Source organism: Anarrhichthys ocellatus, unplaced genomic scaffold (assembly GCF_004355925.1).
Source record: "Anarrhichthys ocellatus isolate YVR2014 unplaced genomic scaffold, GSC_Weel_1.0 scaffold32, whole genome shotgun sequence".
Lineage (NCBI taxonomy): Eukaryota > Metazoa > Chordata > Actinopteri > Perciformes > Anarhichadidae > Anarrhichthys > Anarrhichthys ocellatus.
In genome coordinates, this window is record NW_022280062.1 from 661432 (window position 1) to 677180 (window position 15749).

The window sequence follows — 15749 nt, forward strand, 5'->3', positions numbered from 1 at the left end:
AACACAGAGACGTATTGAGCTACGTGACCACAATGTTGCTGTTACTGTTTTAATGTGGGTTCAGTAGTTGAATACTGGACCTATACTCATATGTCAGGATCATTAGTTGTGTCACTCGGGGCCATAAGATGCTGACTAATCAAGATCAGCTTCTCCACTACAAGTAAGGTCTGTTTTAGCGTCATAAGTATGTGGAACATGAAACCAGGGCCAGGATTTTACAAATATAGTCAGGAGGGACATTTTATTCATGCACCTTATTACGCTAAAAAGAATGCAATACTAGTGGAGAGATACTGCAGCATTTTTATTTTGTTATAATTATTAAATGTATTTTTAGATATAAGATTGTGTAATGCTGTAATGTAAACTCCTCCTCAGATCATTACTGTACTGAGTGAGGACATGACCTCGGTGTCCTCAGAGCTAAGGCCTTCATGGAAATATACAACTTTAAAAATCACACAAAACCAAGATCCTGGATTTGACCACACTTGCTGCTAATATTATTTCCATGAAACAAACTATTTAGTGGCCGTCTGCATTATGAGACAAATGTAACCAGACATTGTTGACTACAGTAGGGTTAGCTGAGGTCAGAGTTTGTTTGTGGCCGTCGAGCTTCTCTACGCGCGCGCGCACGCACACACACACACACACACACACGTACGTATACAGTAAATATTACAGCGAGACGGGGCCCCTGTGGCATGACTCAAATAATTTTTCGTATTGGTGTTGAGCAAACATATTTATAGTCATCTTGACATGTATACAGTCTGTAATCATCGCTCGTCCCTGTTTGACTCTGAGTCGTTAGAAAAGGTGTTGGAGTTCAAACTATACTGTAGTTTGAAGGAGTATCCTCTTCTTTAGTAGTTTTATTAGTCTTAAACGTGAGTTGTTTAAGGGTCATTTGGTTGATACTTTTTTCCTGAGTTATATGGTTTGTGTTTTTTAACAGCACTTTATGCTAATTAATGATGTTTATTTTTAATTAAATTTTAGATTTATTGTTTCTTTTCATTCTTCCAGTTTTCAGGTGAGCTAAGTTTGATCAGCCTGTTATTTATTGATTATGTTTAGTGCCTAGCAGGCGTCTGAGCTACACACCTCTTTTAATATCTGTGAGTTTGTGTCTGTGTGTTTTTCTTAAGTTGTTTGACTCGTGTCTCTTCTGTTATCTGTCACTTTACGTGGGCGACCAAACTCGTTTCCCCTTAAAGAAAAGTCTCTAAGCTAGAAATGGAACGAATAGTCGACTGAGAGAAATTTCATCGGCAACTATTATTATAATTGATTGAATGTTTGTGTTATTTGTCAAGTAAAAGTGATCTAACATGGTTCTGAATTGTGAGGATTTACTGCTTTTCTTTGTCTTATGTGTTCGTAAACTAAATATATTTGTGTTTTGGACTACAATAAGTAATGAGAAGATGCCAGCAAGTTGTGACTTCACATTTAATAGACCAAACATTAATTAATCAATTAAGAAAATGATTGGGGGATGAACTGATAATGACAATAATCATTCGTTGTAGCCCTAAACTGCATAAATTGAATATTGTAGTGTGCACTTTGATTTATTCAGGTATTTTTCGGTCAGTGTAGAGAGATCAGATGAAGGTGAGACAGATGGATGACCTGCGCTGGGACGTTACAGTTACACGGTCAGCATCTTAAACCTTTATTATGATTTCTAACCCCAGCAGCTGTTAGTATCTGGACTCCATCAACCACTCCCTGTCACTCTAGATGTAGTACCCTGTATTCACCACCAGGTGGTGCTAATGCATAAGGAAATGTGAGACCTTACTTAAGACTTAAGACTTTGAGAAACCACACAACCATTTGAAAAGTTTATTTCTACCATACACAAACTGTACAACACAGCGCATATCTGTTTATTATGAAATAGTAAAAGTAATAGGAAGTTTTCAATTTACAAACTACTTCAACTGAAAAAAAGCATTACATTTTAATTTAAAAGAAAAGAAAATACAATACAATTTCATATCATACTAATATCGTTCCACAAAAAAAGCATTTCACATTACAAAACATCAAATACTAACAGGGAAAAATAAATATTATTCACAAAACTTCCTGAGCAAACAATGTGTGGTATAGGAATTAAATATACAAAATTATAAATAAAGGATTGCTAGGTTTAAAGAATTTGATTCCGTTTTATTTTTAAAGATCAAAACTCTTTAAAACATTGAGTTTTTGGATACAATAGAGTCTCATTTTTCTGTAATTTGGCTCTTTTGCTGTTACATTTTTTTTCTCTTCGAATTGTCCTCGGCTACGTTTCTTTGACTTCATTTTGCAGAAATGAAAAATGTATTGCTCAAATGAATTACTGGGTCATTGGGATTAACTTCATGTAAAATTGAGACACGCACCGTATAGAACAGTGATGCAACACATTTCCCTCTTTCTGTTAAACCCAAGGGCAGTACGTTGAACTAAAAATACAAAATAATTGGATACAAAAGTGCAATCGATGCCAATAACTACCATTTGTCTTGTGTTTTCATTACTTTTTTTTTGTTTTGTTGTTGCGTTTAATGATTGAAACCAAAATGCGAGTTGTGTTGGTATAGACAGCTCGGTTTTTGAAATAGCTACTATTCAAATCTGCCCCAAGCGTTACAAGAATATTCAAACTGTAAGACTGGTTGAAGTGTTAAGGCTTGTAAGCAGTTTAAGATCAAACAGGAATAGATGTTTTTATTTTTTTATTCATTCCTTCCTTTTTTTTTCCCTCTCCATGCTAGCAAAAGGTAAAATAAACACCAGACTTTTCAATCTCAGTCGCGATATTTCAAAACCTGCCTCTGAGATTACAGCTACTGAGACACCGGTATTCAAACAGTCATCAGGAACGTTTCCTCCTATGAAAATAATTGTACTGTATAATAAATTAGACACCATCCACGTAATACTGTCCTACCACAAAACATAGTACTCGTATACCTTTATGGATTCATATACATTTAGGCACATACTATATGCACACTCCAACGTGTGTGCACAGAAGGCAGTTTAATATCTATATTTAAAAAAAGACATCTTGACAAAGTGGATTTTTGATTTGTGTTGCACTCTTCTTCTATGCAAAGCAGAATCTTGGCGTTCAGTTCACCGAATGATGTTGCATTTTTGCTCAGTGTCACTTCCTGGTTGCATTCAGCTGCTATTGGTTTAAGAAGGAAAAGGTACAGTACAGTTGCATTGCATTTTTTTTTCATCTCAGTGTTCACTTTGTCTCACCATACATTCAGTTTCCAATAAAGAAAGCAAAAGCAATACTTAAAAATATTGATTCTTAGTCGTTTTGGTAGGTTTTTACTTTGAAGGGAGATCCAACTTATGGTTTAATAATCATAATAATAATAATATAAGTTTTTCAACACTAGATGGCGAAAGTATGCCATGAAATTGGAATGTGCTTCTATGTAAATTTACAATGTGCAGAAAGTCAAACATATTTCTTAATTATCAAGCATTTACAATTCAAGGAATAAATAAAAATCGAGGAAATAAATACACTGATGAACAAATATAATAATAATAATAATAATAATAAATAGCGATAATACAAGTGACATGAACAGATACAGATTAAAATCAAGCAAACCATACAAAATAATTAAGTGCAAGAGGGGTAAAAATCTCACCAAGATAAACATATCAATTGAATGCAGAAACAGTAAAAGCATTACAAATCTGGCTGGTACTTTTTCTCAGTGCAGTGTATTTACCGGGAAACACATTTCCAAAAGCCTCGTCTTATACATGCAGCCAAGCCATCACTCTTCAGTAAAATAGAGCTATCTAGTGCCATTATCCCAAGTCAGAGAAACCTCTTGGTAGCTCTGCAGCTTAAACATGGATGCCCTTAATAGCCTGTTTGATATTATCCAAGAGGGCCTTGCACTCTGGAGAGTATTCATGCTCCGAGTTGTTGTACATATCAGTTAATGTGTTCACATAGGCTTCAAAATTATGCTCACTGATGGGTCCCTGCAACAAAAACATGTTTGACTATTAGTGAAAGCAAGCACAACAGAAAATGACAATTCAAAGAAAATGACATTTCTTCCATGTTAGATATAGTGAGTTGTAGTGGAGGCTGTGGTCAAGGCTTACTGTACCATTTGAGGCAGCTGAATGTCTGTTAGACTGTTAATGAGAGCTTGGCTAAGGCGTGCGAGCTCCTTCAGAAGGCTGTCATTGTGCTGTTCGATCATCTTGTTCTCCTCTTCAATCGTCCTCAAGTTACATTCCATAGACGAGATCTGCTTTCGGGTACAAAAACACACACGCACAAAAAAAATTATAAAGAATTCGTCAAATTCAGCGAATTTTTTAAATAAACTTGTCCGAGTAGATATTTACCTGCGTTTGAAGTTGCATCATATCTGCTTCTATTTTCATGTTGGATTCATTCAGCTCCTTAATTTCATGATCCAAATGTTGAATATCTTCTTTGTTTTCAACACCTGAGTTGGAGCATATCATCTAATTCATCATGTTCAAACTGAAAACATTGGTATTTTCTTTGCCAAGATACACGTAACTGCAAACTACCACACGGCATGTCAGGGTATCTTACCACTGCTGGTTTTCAGTTTGATGGTCATCATCTCCTCCTCCGAGTGCTTTTTCTTGATACTCTGTGCGTTCAGTGGGCAACCCGACAAGCTGTAGTCCAGCAGGTCATAAAGGACAGTTTTTAGGTGGGAGAATGTCACAAAACTTCAGCATCAAGAGAGATTGTGAATGAGAGTTGAGAATGCAACATGTCAACCAGCAGTGTTGTTTAGAGATAAAATGGAGGACAGGCGACCTCACCTTCTGTGAGTGGCAAACACATTATTGGCATGTCCAAGGCCATTGCAGCCAGGCAAGGGACAATGGGGCAGTTCCTGTTTATTGGCCTTCCAGGCAAAGGGCAGCCCATTGATGGACGACTCCTTCTGTCTTTTGGCAGCGAGTGGACAACTGCCCGCGCTGCGATGGGATGTGTATTTTCCTGATATATGGCCCTGTCCGTCACATCCCATTACTGGACACCTACCAGAGAAACCCATACATGTTGTAAACACTGCTGACTCACACAGGGAAAATGTAACTAACCTGCATTAAATAACATTTCTATGCTGCAGAGAAAACAAAGACATTTAGCTGCTCGTAAAATAACAACCACATCATTAAAAAAAAAAACTAAAAAAAACCTCTGTTTCAACAACTAGACCGGAAGATTTGTTAACCATTAAGTTGATTAATCCAGCCAAATGCTGATTAAAAATGAAGTCGCCAAAACTAAAAATAATCGCATTAACTAGAAGTTACTAATCCACTAAAACTTGAGTTAGAACGGACGCTGTGTTCAGCGCGTGCGTTCGGAGGTTGCTGATGTTTGCGCTTGAAAACAAAAGCACAAGTCACGCTGAATATCATTAAGAGTTTGTCAGTTGCATTTCCAGGCCTGTTTTTTTTTTTTTTTTTTTCTTCCTGCGGGTCAGTAATGGAGTGACATGAATTACAGATAATTGTCATGTATCCCCTCATGCGAAAGAATGTAATTTGGAGGTGGTGAACCCTTTCCCTTATTGATAAAGGTGAAAGGTCACCTGAGATGATACAAATGGCACACATGCTGTAGAGTGCTGCTGCAAAAAGCCTGTTTCAGCATTTCGTTACTCGACAGCAGCAGCACTTAGAGGACAAAACAACACCGGTGCCATTACTTACATCTACTACAGGTAGGTAGCTTGATGCAAGGCATCAGGACAATGGAGGCATGCCATATGGCCCACTGTTTACAATAATCTAGGGACATTTGCTACCCTCCCCCCCCTTTTCTCTCCCAATGTGTATGAGATCTATTCCAGTCTAATTCCTAAGCTCATGGCCTTGCATTAGTAATTAAAAAGAAAAAAATCTGTGTCCAGATGTATAAGTAAACAAGGGCTCATATATCTGACTTTTGGATTTAAACTGCAAATCAATTACATTATTTTTTTTCCAATAACACTTTCACAGACAATGATTAAGCTGCAAATGAGTGCGATGCCATCAGAGTGGGCAATTCGACGTTTTCTTAATATACTATAATTATAAAGAAAGCACTCAGTGGAGAGTAATAAGCCAGATATTCCATTCAGAAAATAGGAAAAAATACAAAATCCTGAAAATAAATCCCACAAAAACACGCTATTAATCCTTAGAAAATAATTCACTAATGTTACGACAAGAGAAGTATTATTTTCTTTGTTTAACTTAATGGCCTCCAGGTATAATGCCCCGGGGCACAAAAGCATGACGCATTTTCACAATGTTTTATCTTTTTATTTTATTTTTTTAAACAAAAAAGGAAAAAAAAAAAAAAATGACAGCATGGGATGAGGGGAAAAAAAATCTCTTACTTAAGCTCTTGCTCATCTTTGTCATCCTTGTTTGGTGTGAGCTTCAAACCTCCCTTTCTGGCACGTGGACATCCTGACAAGCTAAAAATGATTGGCGACAGTATGGGTTAACATGGAGGAAATCTATTTAAGAGTAAAAAATAAAAGCTAAGTAGTTACAGGCCGCTATGAGGTCTGAAATCTAAAGCTGTAAATCTACACAGTAAATGTCTAGTCGCTGGAGATATCGGCAGCCAAAAAAATATCAATAAAAACAAGAATTCGAAAAGTGCAGCATGTTTGCGGCATAAAGTGAGACTTTCACCATCTGTCTGAATGTCATGCATCTGACAAATGTATTTCATGCTCAGTTGCGTTGATTTTTCTCTGCTACCTTCTGTGCGAAGCATAATTCCCAGTCACGTGTCCGGATCCATCACAACCAGGTGTTGGGCACCTGCAGGTTGAGAGACACAGAGACCAGGTGCTTTTTACAGCAAAAGACTGCGAGCAGAGCGACGGGTTCATGCTAATGTGCAGAAAAGTAGTACAAAAGCCAACATGCTTCATGTGGAGTGCATAGAAATCATGCTTGGTGTGGAAGGGAGAAGGGGAAAGTAAAGGAAGGGAAAGCGTTGACCCAAAACAGGCTGCCTAGTTTAATGTACAAAATCCTTTAGCAACAATAACAGTTTTCCCAAACACATACTTTAGTTCCTGAGAGTTGGCTGCCATCAGTGATTTGAGTGTTTTGTCAGCCAGGGGACATCCAGACACACTGGAGAGGATAAAGAGCTAACAGTCACTTTAATGCACTCTTTGATCACAGCTGAATTAAATCATCTTAACACAATGTCTCAAAGCATTCTCATACAAAATCATTTGAAAACACGATTCCACCTCCTCTTGACGAGAACGCTTTCTCGTGTCAGCATGTTTTTAAGAAAGTTGACACATGATTTGAAATCTTAACTCTGCCAGCAACTGTGTCAACACAATTAAACAATCAGCACTGTTTCCCCTTTTGTCTGTATATCTGCTGCTAATGAGGACATAATTGTTTTACGGTACCTCCGATGTGATGCATAATTCCCCGTCACGTGGCCGCTGCCGTCACAGCCTGGGGTCGGACAGCTGCAGGAGAACACAAAGCATTAAATACACAGATTACTTTGGTTCCCACAGCTCCAACTGAATCTTTCTCTAACGCTGAGAACCTTTTTCATGGGCATTAAAAATCGAGGAAAGTTAGTACAGCGGGGAAGTTTAGTAGAAGAATTATTATTATGTTGCTCAACGTTCGGTTTAATGGTGTCTCTGAATGTCACTGAAGGGGGGAGTGATGTGCTGCAGAAACTAGAGGATCCTACTTTTGTTTTTTTCTCGAGGTGTGATTCTCAAGAGGAGACCCAGCAGAGCATGCACTCTAACTACAAGAGTTGTAAGCTTGTACGGGGGTATACAGGGAGACAACTCACTTTCAAATAGATACATTTCTGCTCCACATGAACCTGCAGACACACCAGTTACAATGACGTGTAACTCAGCGCTCACTTGTAACAAACTGTCCCACTTAAGCAAAGTTACGGTGTGTCGTTAATACTGACCATCTGCCAGCTAAAAGGGAGGCTCACGTTATGCACAGTCGGCTGAGCGGGGAGGTTTCATTCTTTAGCGTGACGCACCTCAGAAGCTCTTTCTTTGCGTCTCGTAATAGCAGCTTGGCTTTGGGGCTCATCATGCTGCCGTCTACATTGTAGTGTTGGTCCTCCAGGACAGAGATGTGATCGTAATCCTCCTGGTGAGACAGAAAATGTAAAAAAAAACCAAAACGTGACCTTCATTGTCTGGACTAAAACCGACCTGATCGACGATGACCTAAAAGTGAATAATTAATGAAAAGCAGTGTATAATACTCTTAAAACACAAGCCCTGGGGGTTACAGCACGATTATGCTTAAGGATACTTATACTCTAGTAAACCATACATCCATTTAAAGTCATTCTTAATCCACATAGTATTCATGAGGTATGGCCATGACGTATGGATTTCCTTTTTTTCTACAGACAAGATTGTGCAGTCACCAGATGTTGGGTGTGATTTCTAAAAGCAGGTCAAATGTGGTTATTCCTTTATCATAACGACTACAAATGGGGGCCAAAGGTGAAATAAAGGAAAGAGAAACTGGAAAGCCCGGATTAATATTCATTCTGGTACTTGAATGATATGTGGAGACCAGTCCTGTTTTCTAGATTGAAAGATCTGAAGATGGTCCCTTGTCTTCGAAAATGTCACAAAATGTAAAATATGGGGAATTTAGTAACCTGGTGGGGTTTTCTATTCGACACTTACAAAACTTTTTAGGTGGATTCAAGTATTTTTGGACTAAAGTTGACTACTTTTACTATTTTCAGACTAAATTCGACAACTTTTAGGTCAACAAGGTAAATAAATCAAATGAAAACTATTCTTTAATCGCTGTTGGCAAGGAGACAAAGCCTTCGACCTCCATCTTTGGAAATGAAATGGTAATAATAAACAGTAAATTCCTGGAAAGAACTATGTAATCTGGCAACAATTTTAGGGGTAAAGGGATAGATATTAGAGGAAACTTCTAGAAAATATGATTTTCACGGCTAAACTGAACAGATTTCAATCTGATTTCAACATTTTAGAGAAATGTAGAGCTTCAGCGTTTATAAACTCCTTTTAAAACTATGAACCTTATTCTCCACCTTTTCTCTCAGTCTTTTACTTTGTAGTCTGTTACTGTGCTGCTTTGTTTAACTGACTTGTCTTCGCTTGGTGACATGATAACTCACTGTTCTCTTGCACTTACTGCATATCTGACATTTTTAGATCACAACCAAAGTGTCAGTGGTTGTGTGGTTGTGGTGTTTTTGTACCTCTGCGTCCTGTAACACGTGAGCTTTGCTGAAGTTGACAGGGATGGGGCCGTCCCAGCTGTCTCTCTCACACAGCGGCTGGTAGAAGGCGGGGCTGATGAGCACGCTCCCGCCTTTGGCCACAGCGGCCTCAGAAAGGGACAGCGGGTCGTCCAAAGGGGGTTTTGTCGGGGCTTTCACATTGTCCTTGCACTTCTTCATGCTCAAGTCCAGGGTGCCATTTTCATCCACCTCTATGAGCATGTCCTAAAGGGCAAAGAAGTTTAACCCTCAACATTTAATCACGTTAATACCAGTAACAACATGTTGTATAGAAGAAGGGTACAATAAACAAAGCATGCCTCCCATATCACTGCAGAGCGTGCTACAGTAACATAAGAAAACAAATGAATCAGGGGATAAAAATAGAACCTATTTTCTAATTACACTAAAAGGGAATGTAAATAAAACCGCACGATGTCTAATTAATATGACAGCAGCGATATGGTATACTTGAACCCAACAACATTTCTCTTTAAAAATGACTTGAAACGCAGAGCAAACAAACATATTTAAATAATACATGCAGTGGTTATCTCACACCAGACAAAGTACCAAACTAAGCCAGCGTTAATTCTGCTGAACACAAAAAAAAATAATCACTGGTGTGTAGTTTTTCAGTGACAGCTGTGTCATCTGTTTTCTAGGACACACAACCATGATGGCAGCTGGGGGGGGAGGTTGCTGGTTTTAGGTCATCATTATTATAGCAAAAATTAAAAAGCTTAATGTGGCATAAGTTTCCCCGCTGACAGATGTGTTTGTCGTTTTTGTGCTGAAACGCAGTAGCATGATGACTTATGGCTGTTTTTATGGTGTTAAAAGTTTTACCTCGTTAAATGCTGAAATCCGTTTCCATAAATGAAACCAATTATTCAACGAATATGTTCCATTAAACCCTATACATCATTATTTATTATTTTTTGAAACAAAAGGGAGCTTTTCAAATTAATTAAAGGGGATGATTTGCATGAACATTGGATGTGGCTGTCCACTTAAATTATCCAGCCACTGGATGATGTGTGCACCTCGTCAAAATAACACCAGAGTAAAACCAAAGGATGTGCAACATTTGTTGTGATTTATTAAGATTTGAATGTAGTTTTTAACTAAAAACTTAAACCCAGGATTATTCTTTTCTTTTATTGATTTAATTAATGATTTCAGCGTCTCAGATTTTTAAATAAGTAAAAAGAAACAGCTTGTATTCACACTTTAAAGGCCAGTTACGTGGTGCTTTTTGTGTGCGATACATCTCAACACATAATATACATATGCAGATAAGTTAAAGCATCCGACGACATATAACACTCTAAATATGGCCCCTTTTTTCAGACTGGAAAGCTGTTCTTTATTTTGTACGTCTCTCCAAGACAACTAAGCTGTAAATGAGAACAGATGATTAACTTGCTAACACTGTTTTATTCATTCAGTGGGCTGGTACCTGGTACGGGGCCACATTCTCAGCTCAACAAGCTGGGAGACAAGGATCTGTGCTGTGTAGGTGTGGAAACCTTGAATCATCTACAGTACAGCGGGCACGTATGTAACCCACAGAATGCGATCAATATTAATCATGAAGTTTGGAAATAGCTAAACACAATGGCGCGTCGGAGATTTAGCGACAGCAGAAGAGATTTTGGAGCCACGTACACTTCCAAGAAGAGTTTGGAATTTGTGCGAATTAAACTTTTCAGATGTTAACTCCTTTAGCTGATTGGCTTAATCCATGAAAATGCTTTTAAATGCTATCTGGTGTAGACACACAGCCTATCCTGGATCATGTCACTAAGCAAAATATCCTCTGCCATCTGCAGCGGGCAAGAAGCAGTTTCAGACAACAGTTCAGGGTTTTTACATGCCAGCTGATGTCGAAACAAAATACAGTACCACATGTTTTATTTAAAAAATTGACGAGTAGTTGTAATTGGTAAAGAAGGCTGATTGTATTTCTTCTTTTTGATGTGATTACAGAACTATTCATTTGTGTACATTAAAGCCTTCATGGAGAAGCAAACTCCTTGTGTGTCTGCCACCAGAGCGCCAAGCTCCCTTTGCCAAATTCTGCCTTTTGATGTCGTCCCTTTTTATACACAAATCAGAGTTCCTTTAAAATGACCACATTAAATACCTTTCCAAGTGGTCTAATTTGATTACCTTTGTGGAGGTTGCCAAGGGCCGGCCGGCGACAGCCTCCATGTTCTTCCGGTAGCGGGTGGAGAGGTTAAGGATGGCGGCTGTCGCTGCTGCGGCCTGGAGGCCGTCTTCTTTTCTGAACTGACTCGGCGGGCTGTGCTGACCAGAGGTGGGCAAGCCGCCACCTGGAGCGCCGAGGAAGGCATGATACTGCTGAGGTGCTAAAAGACAAATAATTAGCGAGCATTAGAGTTACAGAGACACCGGGTGTTACTATCTAAACTTGATGGCACATATAAATAATATAAACAACCACTGATACAAAACAATAGATGCAATCCGTTAAAACATGACAAACTTCACATTTGCATGTAGATCTGTGATAGAAAACAAAAGGCTACATACCTAAAAGATGTGACAAAAAATGTATTCACCCTCAGTACCATGTTAACAAATAGCTTCTTTTTTTTTTTTTTTTTGCCGCAAATAAAATACGTGAAACTTACAATCAGGGAAATGTGGCATTTCCTGGTCCTGGTTGGTCCCCATCAGAGGCTGTTTGCCGAAGACCTGTGCATCAAAGCTGGCGTAATCAAAGCGGATTCGGCTGTACTTGTCCATGTCTTTTGTGAGGCTCGTTTTCAAGGCTGCTACTGGATGAGAGAGCCTGTAGTTCAACTGGTTCATCTCGAACTTCTTTATCAAGCCGATGGCTCTACCAGGAGACAAATTGGGGGGGAAAAGACTTAATTTTATTGTGCAAACCTTGTGAAATAACAAGTGCCCAATAAGCTCATATTAAGCAGTTAAGTAAAGATGTTGTTTTTGAACCATTCAGGGATGCCAGTGCTTTTGTACATAGTCTGGGATCTGATGTGTGTTGTAGATCCACAGCCAGGTTGCCAGACTAATTAATATAGTAGGAGTGGGCATCCTGCCCATGATATATCCACAGGGAACAAAGAGTTCTGCTCTTTTATCATCTCTAATAGAGAGGAACTCGCAGGACCAGCAACCATTGCTTATGTCTGCTTGGAAAGCTCAAAATAGACCGTTCGTTCTGCTGGGATCAGTGAATAAAAATATCCCACACTCCCCTCCACAATAATAGTGTTTATCACTTCTTTGCATAACCTCAGTTCCGCTTTTGCGACTTCAGTTCACTCCAGAGCTGAATATGATTTCTGGCCGCTCGTTGTAATTATCGTCCTGCACATGTGACCACATTGATAGCAGTGAAAAACCCCCCAGCGTTATCTGGCAGTGCGCTGTACCTCGGTGAGCGGTCAGGTGTTTGTCTGCATTTCAGGCTCTCGTCCTGAGGTTTGGAGACTTTCACGGCGGCGGCGATGGGGCAGCCTGAGAGACTGGGCCGGGGAGGAAATCAAACACATTAGCCTAATACCGTAACTCGTCTATGAACAGGGTGCAGATTTCTAATGGCTTTTCCGCTGTGGACGTACCTCCGGTGGGTGCTACGGTTGCTGTTGACATGGCCTCTTCCTGTGCACCCGGGTGTAGGGCACTTGAGGACGTTCTCATGCATGGCCAGGACTGAGGGGACGAGGACAGAGAGGGGAGATCAGCTCAGAGAGAGCCCAAAATAATTCAACAAGACAGAATCAAGCTGGAAGATTATAGGATGATATATATATATATATATATATATATATATATATATATATATATATACACAGAGCATTTTGGAACTAAAACAAACACATTTTCACATATTTAAATGATGGTTTATGTAACTGGTTGGTACATTAGTGCCTATAGAGTAAAGATCCTACAGAAACGGGAGCGGGAAAAAACAAACAAAAGGCTTTGTGAGGAATGCTGTAATGTGCCTGAAATGTAAATAGCTTAGTGCAAAGAGGAGCGTAACAAGACAGCCGATTATATTCTTCAAAACAAACGCGTCGTTAAAGGTCCGCTCTGTATCCTTAGAAACTTCTTTTCTGTACACATTCTCCAATTAGTTTGTTGGAGTTGTCTATTTATTTTAGAATGCTGCGTTAGCTAGCCCTTTGATTTGCAAATACTGCCTCCAGTCTAAGAGCACGCGCTTTTTTTGAAAAAGTTAATTACTTTTTCTGTTCCTTTTGTAACATTACTGTTTAATGTTGAATGTTTGAGTTATATTGAAATGACTTGACAATCGGCAATGTGAGGGGTAAAAGAAAAGAAGAAGAATTCAATATTCACACATTACAGCACATTAAGAGAAAGAGAGAGGGAGAAGACATCCTTAATCCTAAGTTTATTTGAAAAGTTTCATGCACATCTTTTGAATTGAACTAAATGTATAAGCAGGTCTTTCTTGTCTTTGGGTTCGTGCTAAGAGGATTTAAATTACTGTGACAGATTATAAATCCTTCAACTGGCAGTTTTTACAAGTATAAATCATCCATTATTTAAAAACAGAAGTGCTTGTGTGACTTACTCTCTGGAGGAACTCTGACTTTGTGAGGACACCCAGACAGACTCCTGTGGTGCGGGTACAGGCCGGTCACATGACCGGTGCCATCGCAGCCAGGAGTCGGACACTTTATGTCCTTTTTATCTGTGCGTGGAGAATCTGCGGACACAGTAAAACAAGATTTCACAATAAATAGATATAATACAACCACTGTACCGATGCCTTAATGCACCAAATCCTTCCTGTCTTTACGTGTGTTCCATCAAGAAATGTAGAAATAAGTGAAATAGACACATAATGTACTTGCACTTTCCTGCACACATATTGTACATAGGTCGACACATTGAAATATCATGCAAAGCTAGACACTTTTTTTCACAAAATGCATCTATTAATCTGCCATTTTAGTTAAGGCTGCAGTTCAACATTCACTTCTTAATGCCCATCCATCGAAAGATTACATCTCGGATTACACATTTAGCTGCAGTGATTTGAAGAATCAGAGGGAAGCATGAGAGGTACTTTAGGAGGATTTAAGACTTATGGTCATGGTTAAATATCCAGTGGATTCCTATCAAAATCCAATATTCTGAGTAGTAGCAATTCCATCAGAAAATGTTATTCTTCTTTATTTTAGTCATTTATTACTTCACTTGTTGCCAAAATGTTTTAGTACGTAAGAGGATTTCCTCTCTCTGATTTCCCCCCCCTCCCATGCGTTTCCTTCTTTTATTCCTTTTAATGTTTTTGGTTTTTTTTGAGCGACCAATCATCCAAATCACAAGTGGCCTGTCTGATTTAGGCCGGATGAAGGTACATTCGTGAAAACTGATCGCTCCTTTGTGATTGTCTTTAGATCATCTTACATCATGGGTCTTTCCCTGCATGTTGTTACCTTTTCCTCCATGATAGTTGAGCCTGCTGTCTATGTCCATCATCCTGTGGTGCCTCCTCTCGTTGGTCATCTGCCCCATGAGGAACCGGTCCATCTCCCTGTAGGCGTGGTGCAGGACCTGCCTCTGCTCCGTCTGCAGAGCTATGGCCTGCTCCAACAGGCTGAAGTTCACCCTCCCTCGGCCCATTTCCAGGCCTCTTTCGTGGAGGCCCAAAGCCCAGCCGTCCAGCTGAGGCGGCCTCTCCACCTCCGCCTCCCCCTCACTGTCCTCCTCCGCGGGGAGCGGCCTGTATCTCAGAGCCTCAGCCTGAAGAATACTCGCCCGACCCATCGGACCACCCAATTCTAAGTGAGGCTCCTCTTTCACGTGGCCGTTCCTGCCCGGTAGGTCTTCAGAGGCTCTGGAGGGGCTGCAGTGGGAGCCGTTCAAGTTGGCAGACAGAGACAGAGGCTCCCACTCAGCCTCCCTCATGTCTTTGTACGGACTCTGTGGCGACGACGTCCCACTCATCCTGTCTCGACTTTGGTCTTCTCTTTCATTGTTAAGGAGCTCCTCGTCATCTTCATCCATCAGAGGCTCGGATGCGTCCGGCTCACACTGCGGAGAGCCATCGGATGTGATTTCTGACCATCCGAGAGAATCGCTGGACTTTGCAGCCGCGTCGTGGCAGCCATTTTTGTAGGCAACTCCATTGATTGCGCTCAAGTTCCCATCTAAAACAACAAGACAATTCTTTATTATTTTATGTGTTTACAAGACTTAACGGACCAAACATGTTCTTTTGAAACCCCTCGATCACACACATAATAAGAATTGTATGTCGATGATAATCTTCTCTAAATCCTTTTTAAAGGTTTTAGATTCTGTTACTTTTCTACAAATATGTTGAGGAAAAACATGTTTTTTATAACCTAGAGGATTTACAAGAACA

The 15749-nt window shown here is 39.6% G+C and overlaps 1 protein-coding gene across 9 annotated transcripts in view; it reads right to left on the reverse strand.

The window, feature by feature from the left end:
- Positions 1–1846: 1846 nt before the first annotated feature.
- st18 (ST18 C2H2C-type zinc finger transcription factor) overlaps positions 1847–15749 on the reverse strand; it is a 42121-nt gene continuing 28218 nt past the window's right edge. For 5 of the 9 annotated variants that reach the window (XM_031865136.1, XM_031865135.1, XM_031865133.1 and 2 more), the window contains 17 exons: positions 14818–15531; positions 13947–14081; positions 12964–13054; positions 12775–12867; positions 12007–12215; positions 11522–11721; positions 9326–9571; positions 8054–8217; positions 7491–7553; positions 7129–7197; positions 6814–6876; positions 6441–6521; positions 4864–5085; positions 4625–4713; positions 4408–4511; positions 4164–4310; positions 1847–4032 (listed from right to left, as the gene is read on the reverse strand). In XM_031865136.1, coding sequence (XP_031720996.1) covers positions 3892–4032; positions 4164–4310; positions 4408–4511; positions 4625–4713; positions 4864–5085; positions 6441–6521; positions 6814–6876; positions 7129–7197; positions 7491–7553; positions 8054–8217; positions 9326–9571; positions 11522–11721; positions 12007–12215; positions 12775–12867; positions 12964–13054; positions 13947–14081; positions 14818–15531 — 2831 coding nt within the window. In that variant the 3' untranslated portion in view covers positions 1847–3891. The remainder of the gene's footprint in view (positions 4033–4163; positions 4311–4407; positions 4512–4624; positions 4714–4863; positions 5086–6440; positions 6522–6813; positions 6877–7128; positions 7198–7490; positions 7554–8053; positions 8218–9325; positions 9572–11521; positions 11722–12006; positions 12216–12774; positions 12868–12963; positions 13055–13946; positions 14082–14817; positions 15532–15749) is intronic. The other 4 variants (XM_031865134.1, XM_031865138.1, XM_031865137.1 and 1 more) reach the window with 4 other exon arrangements.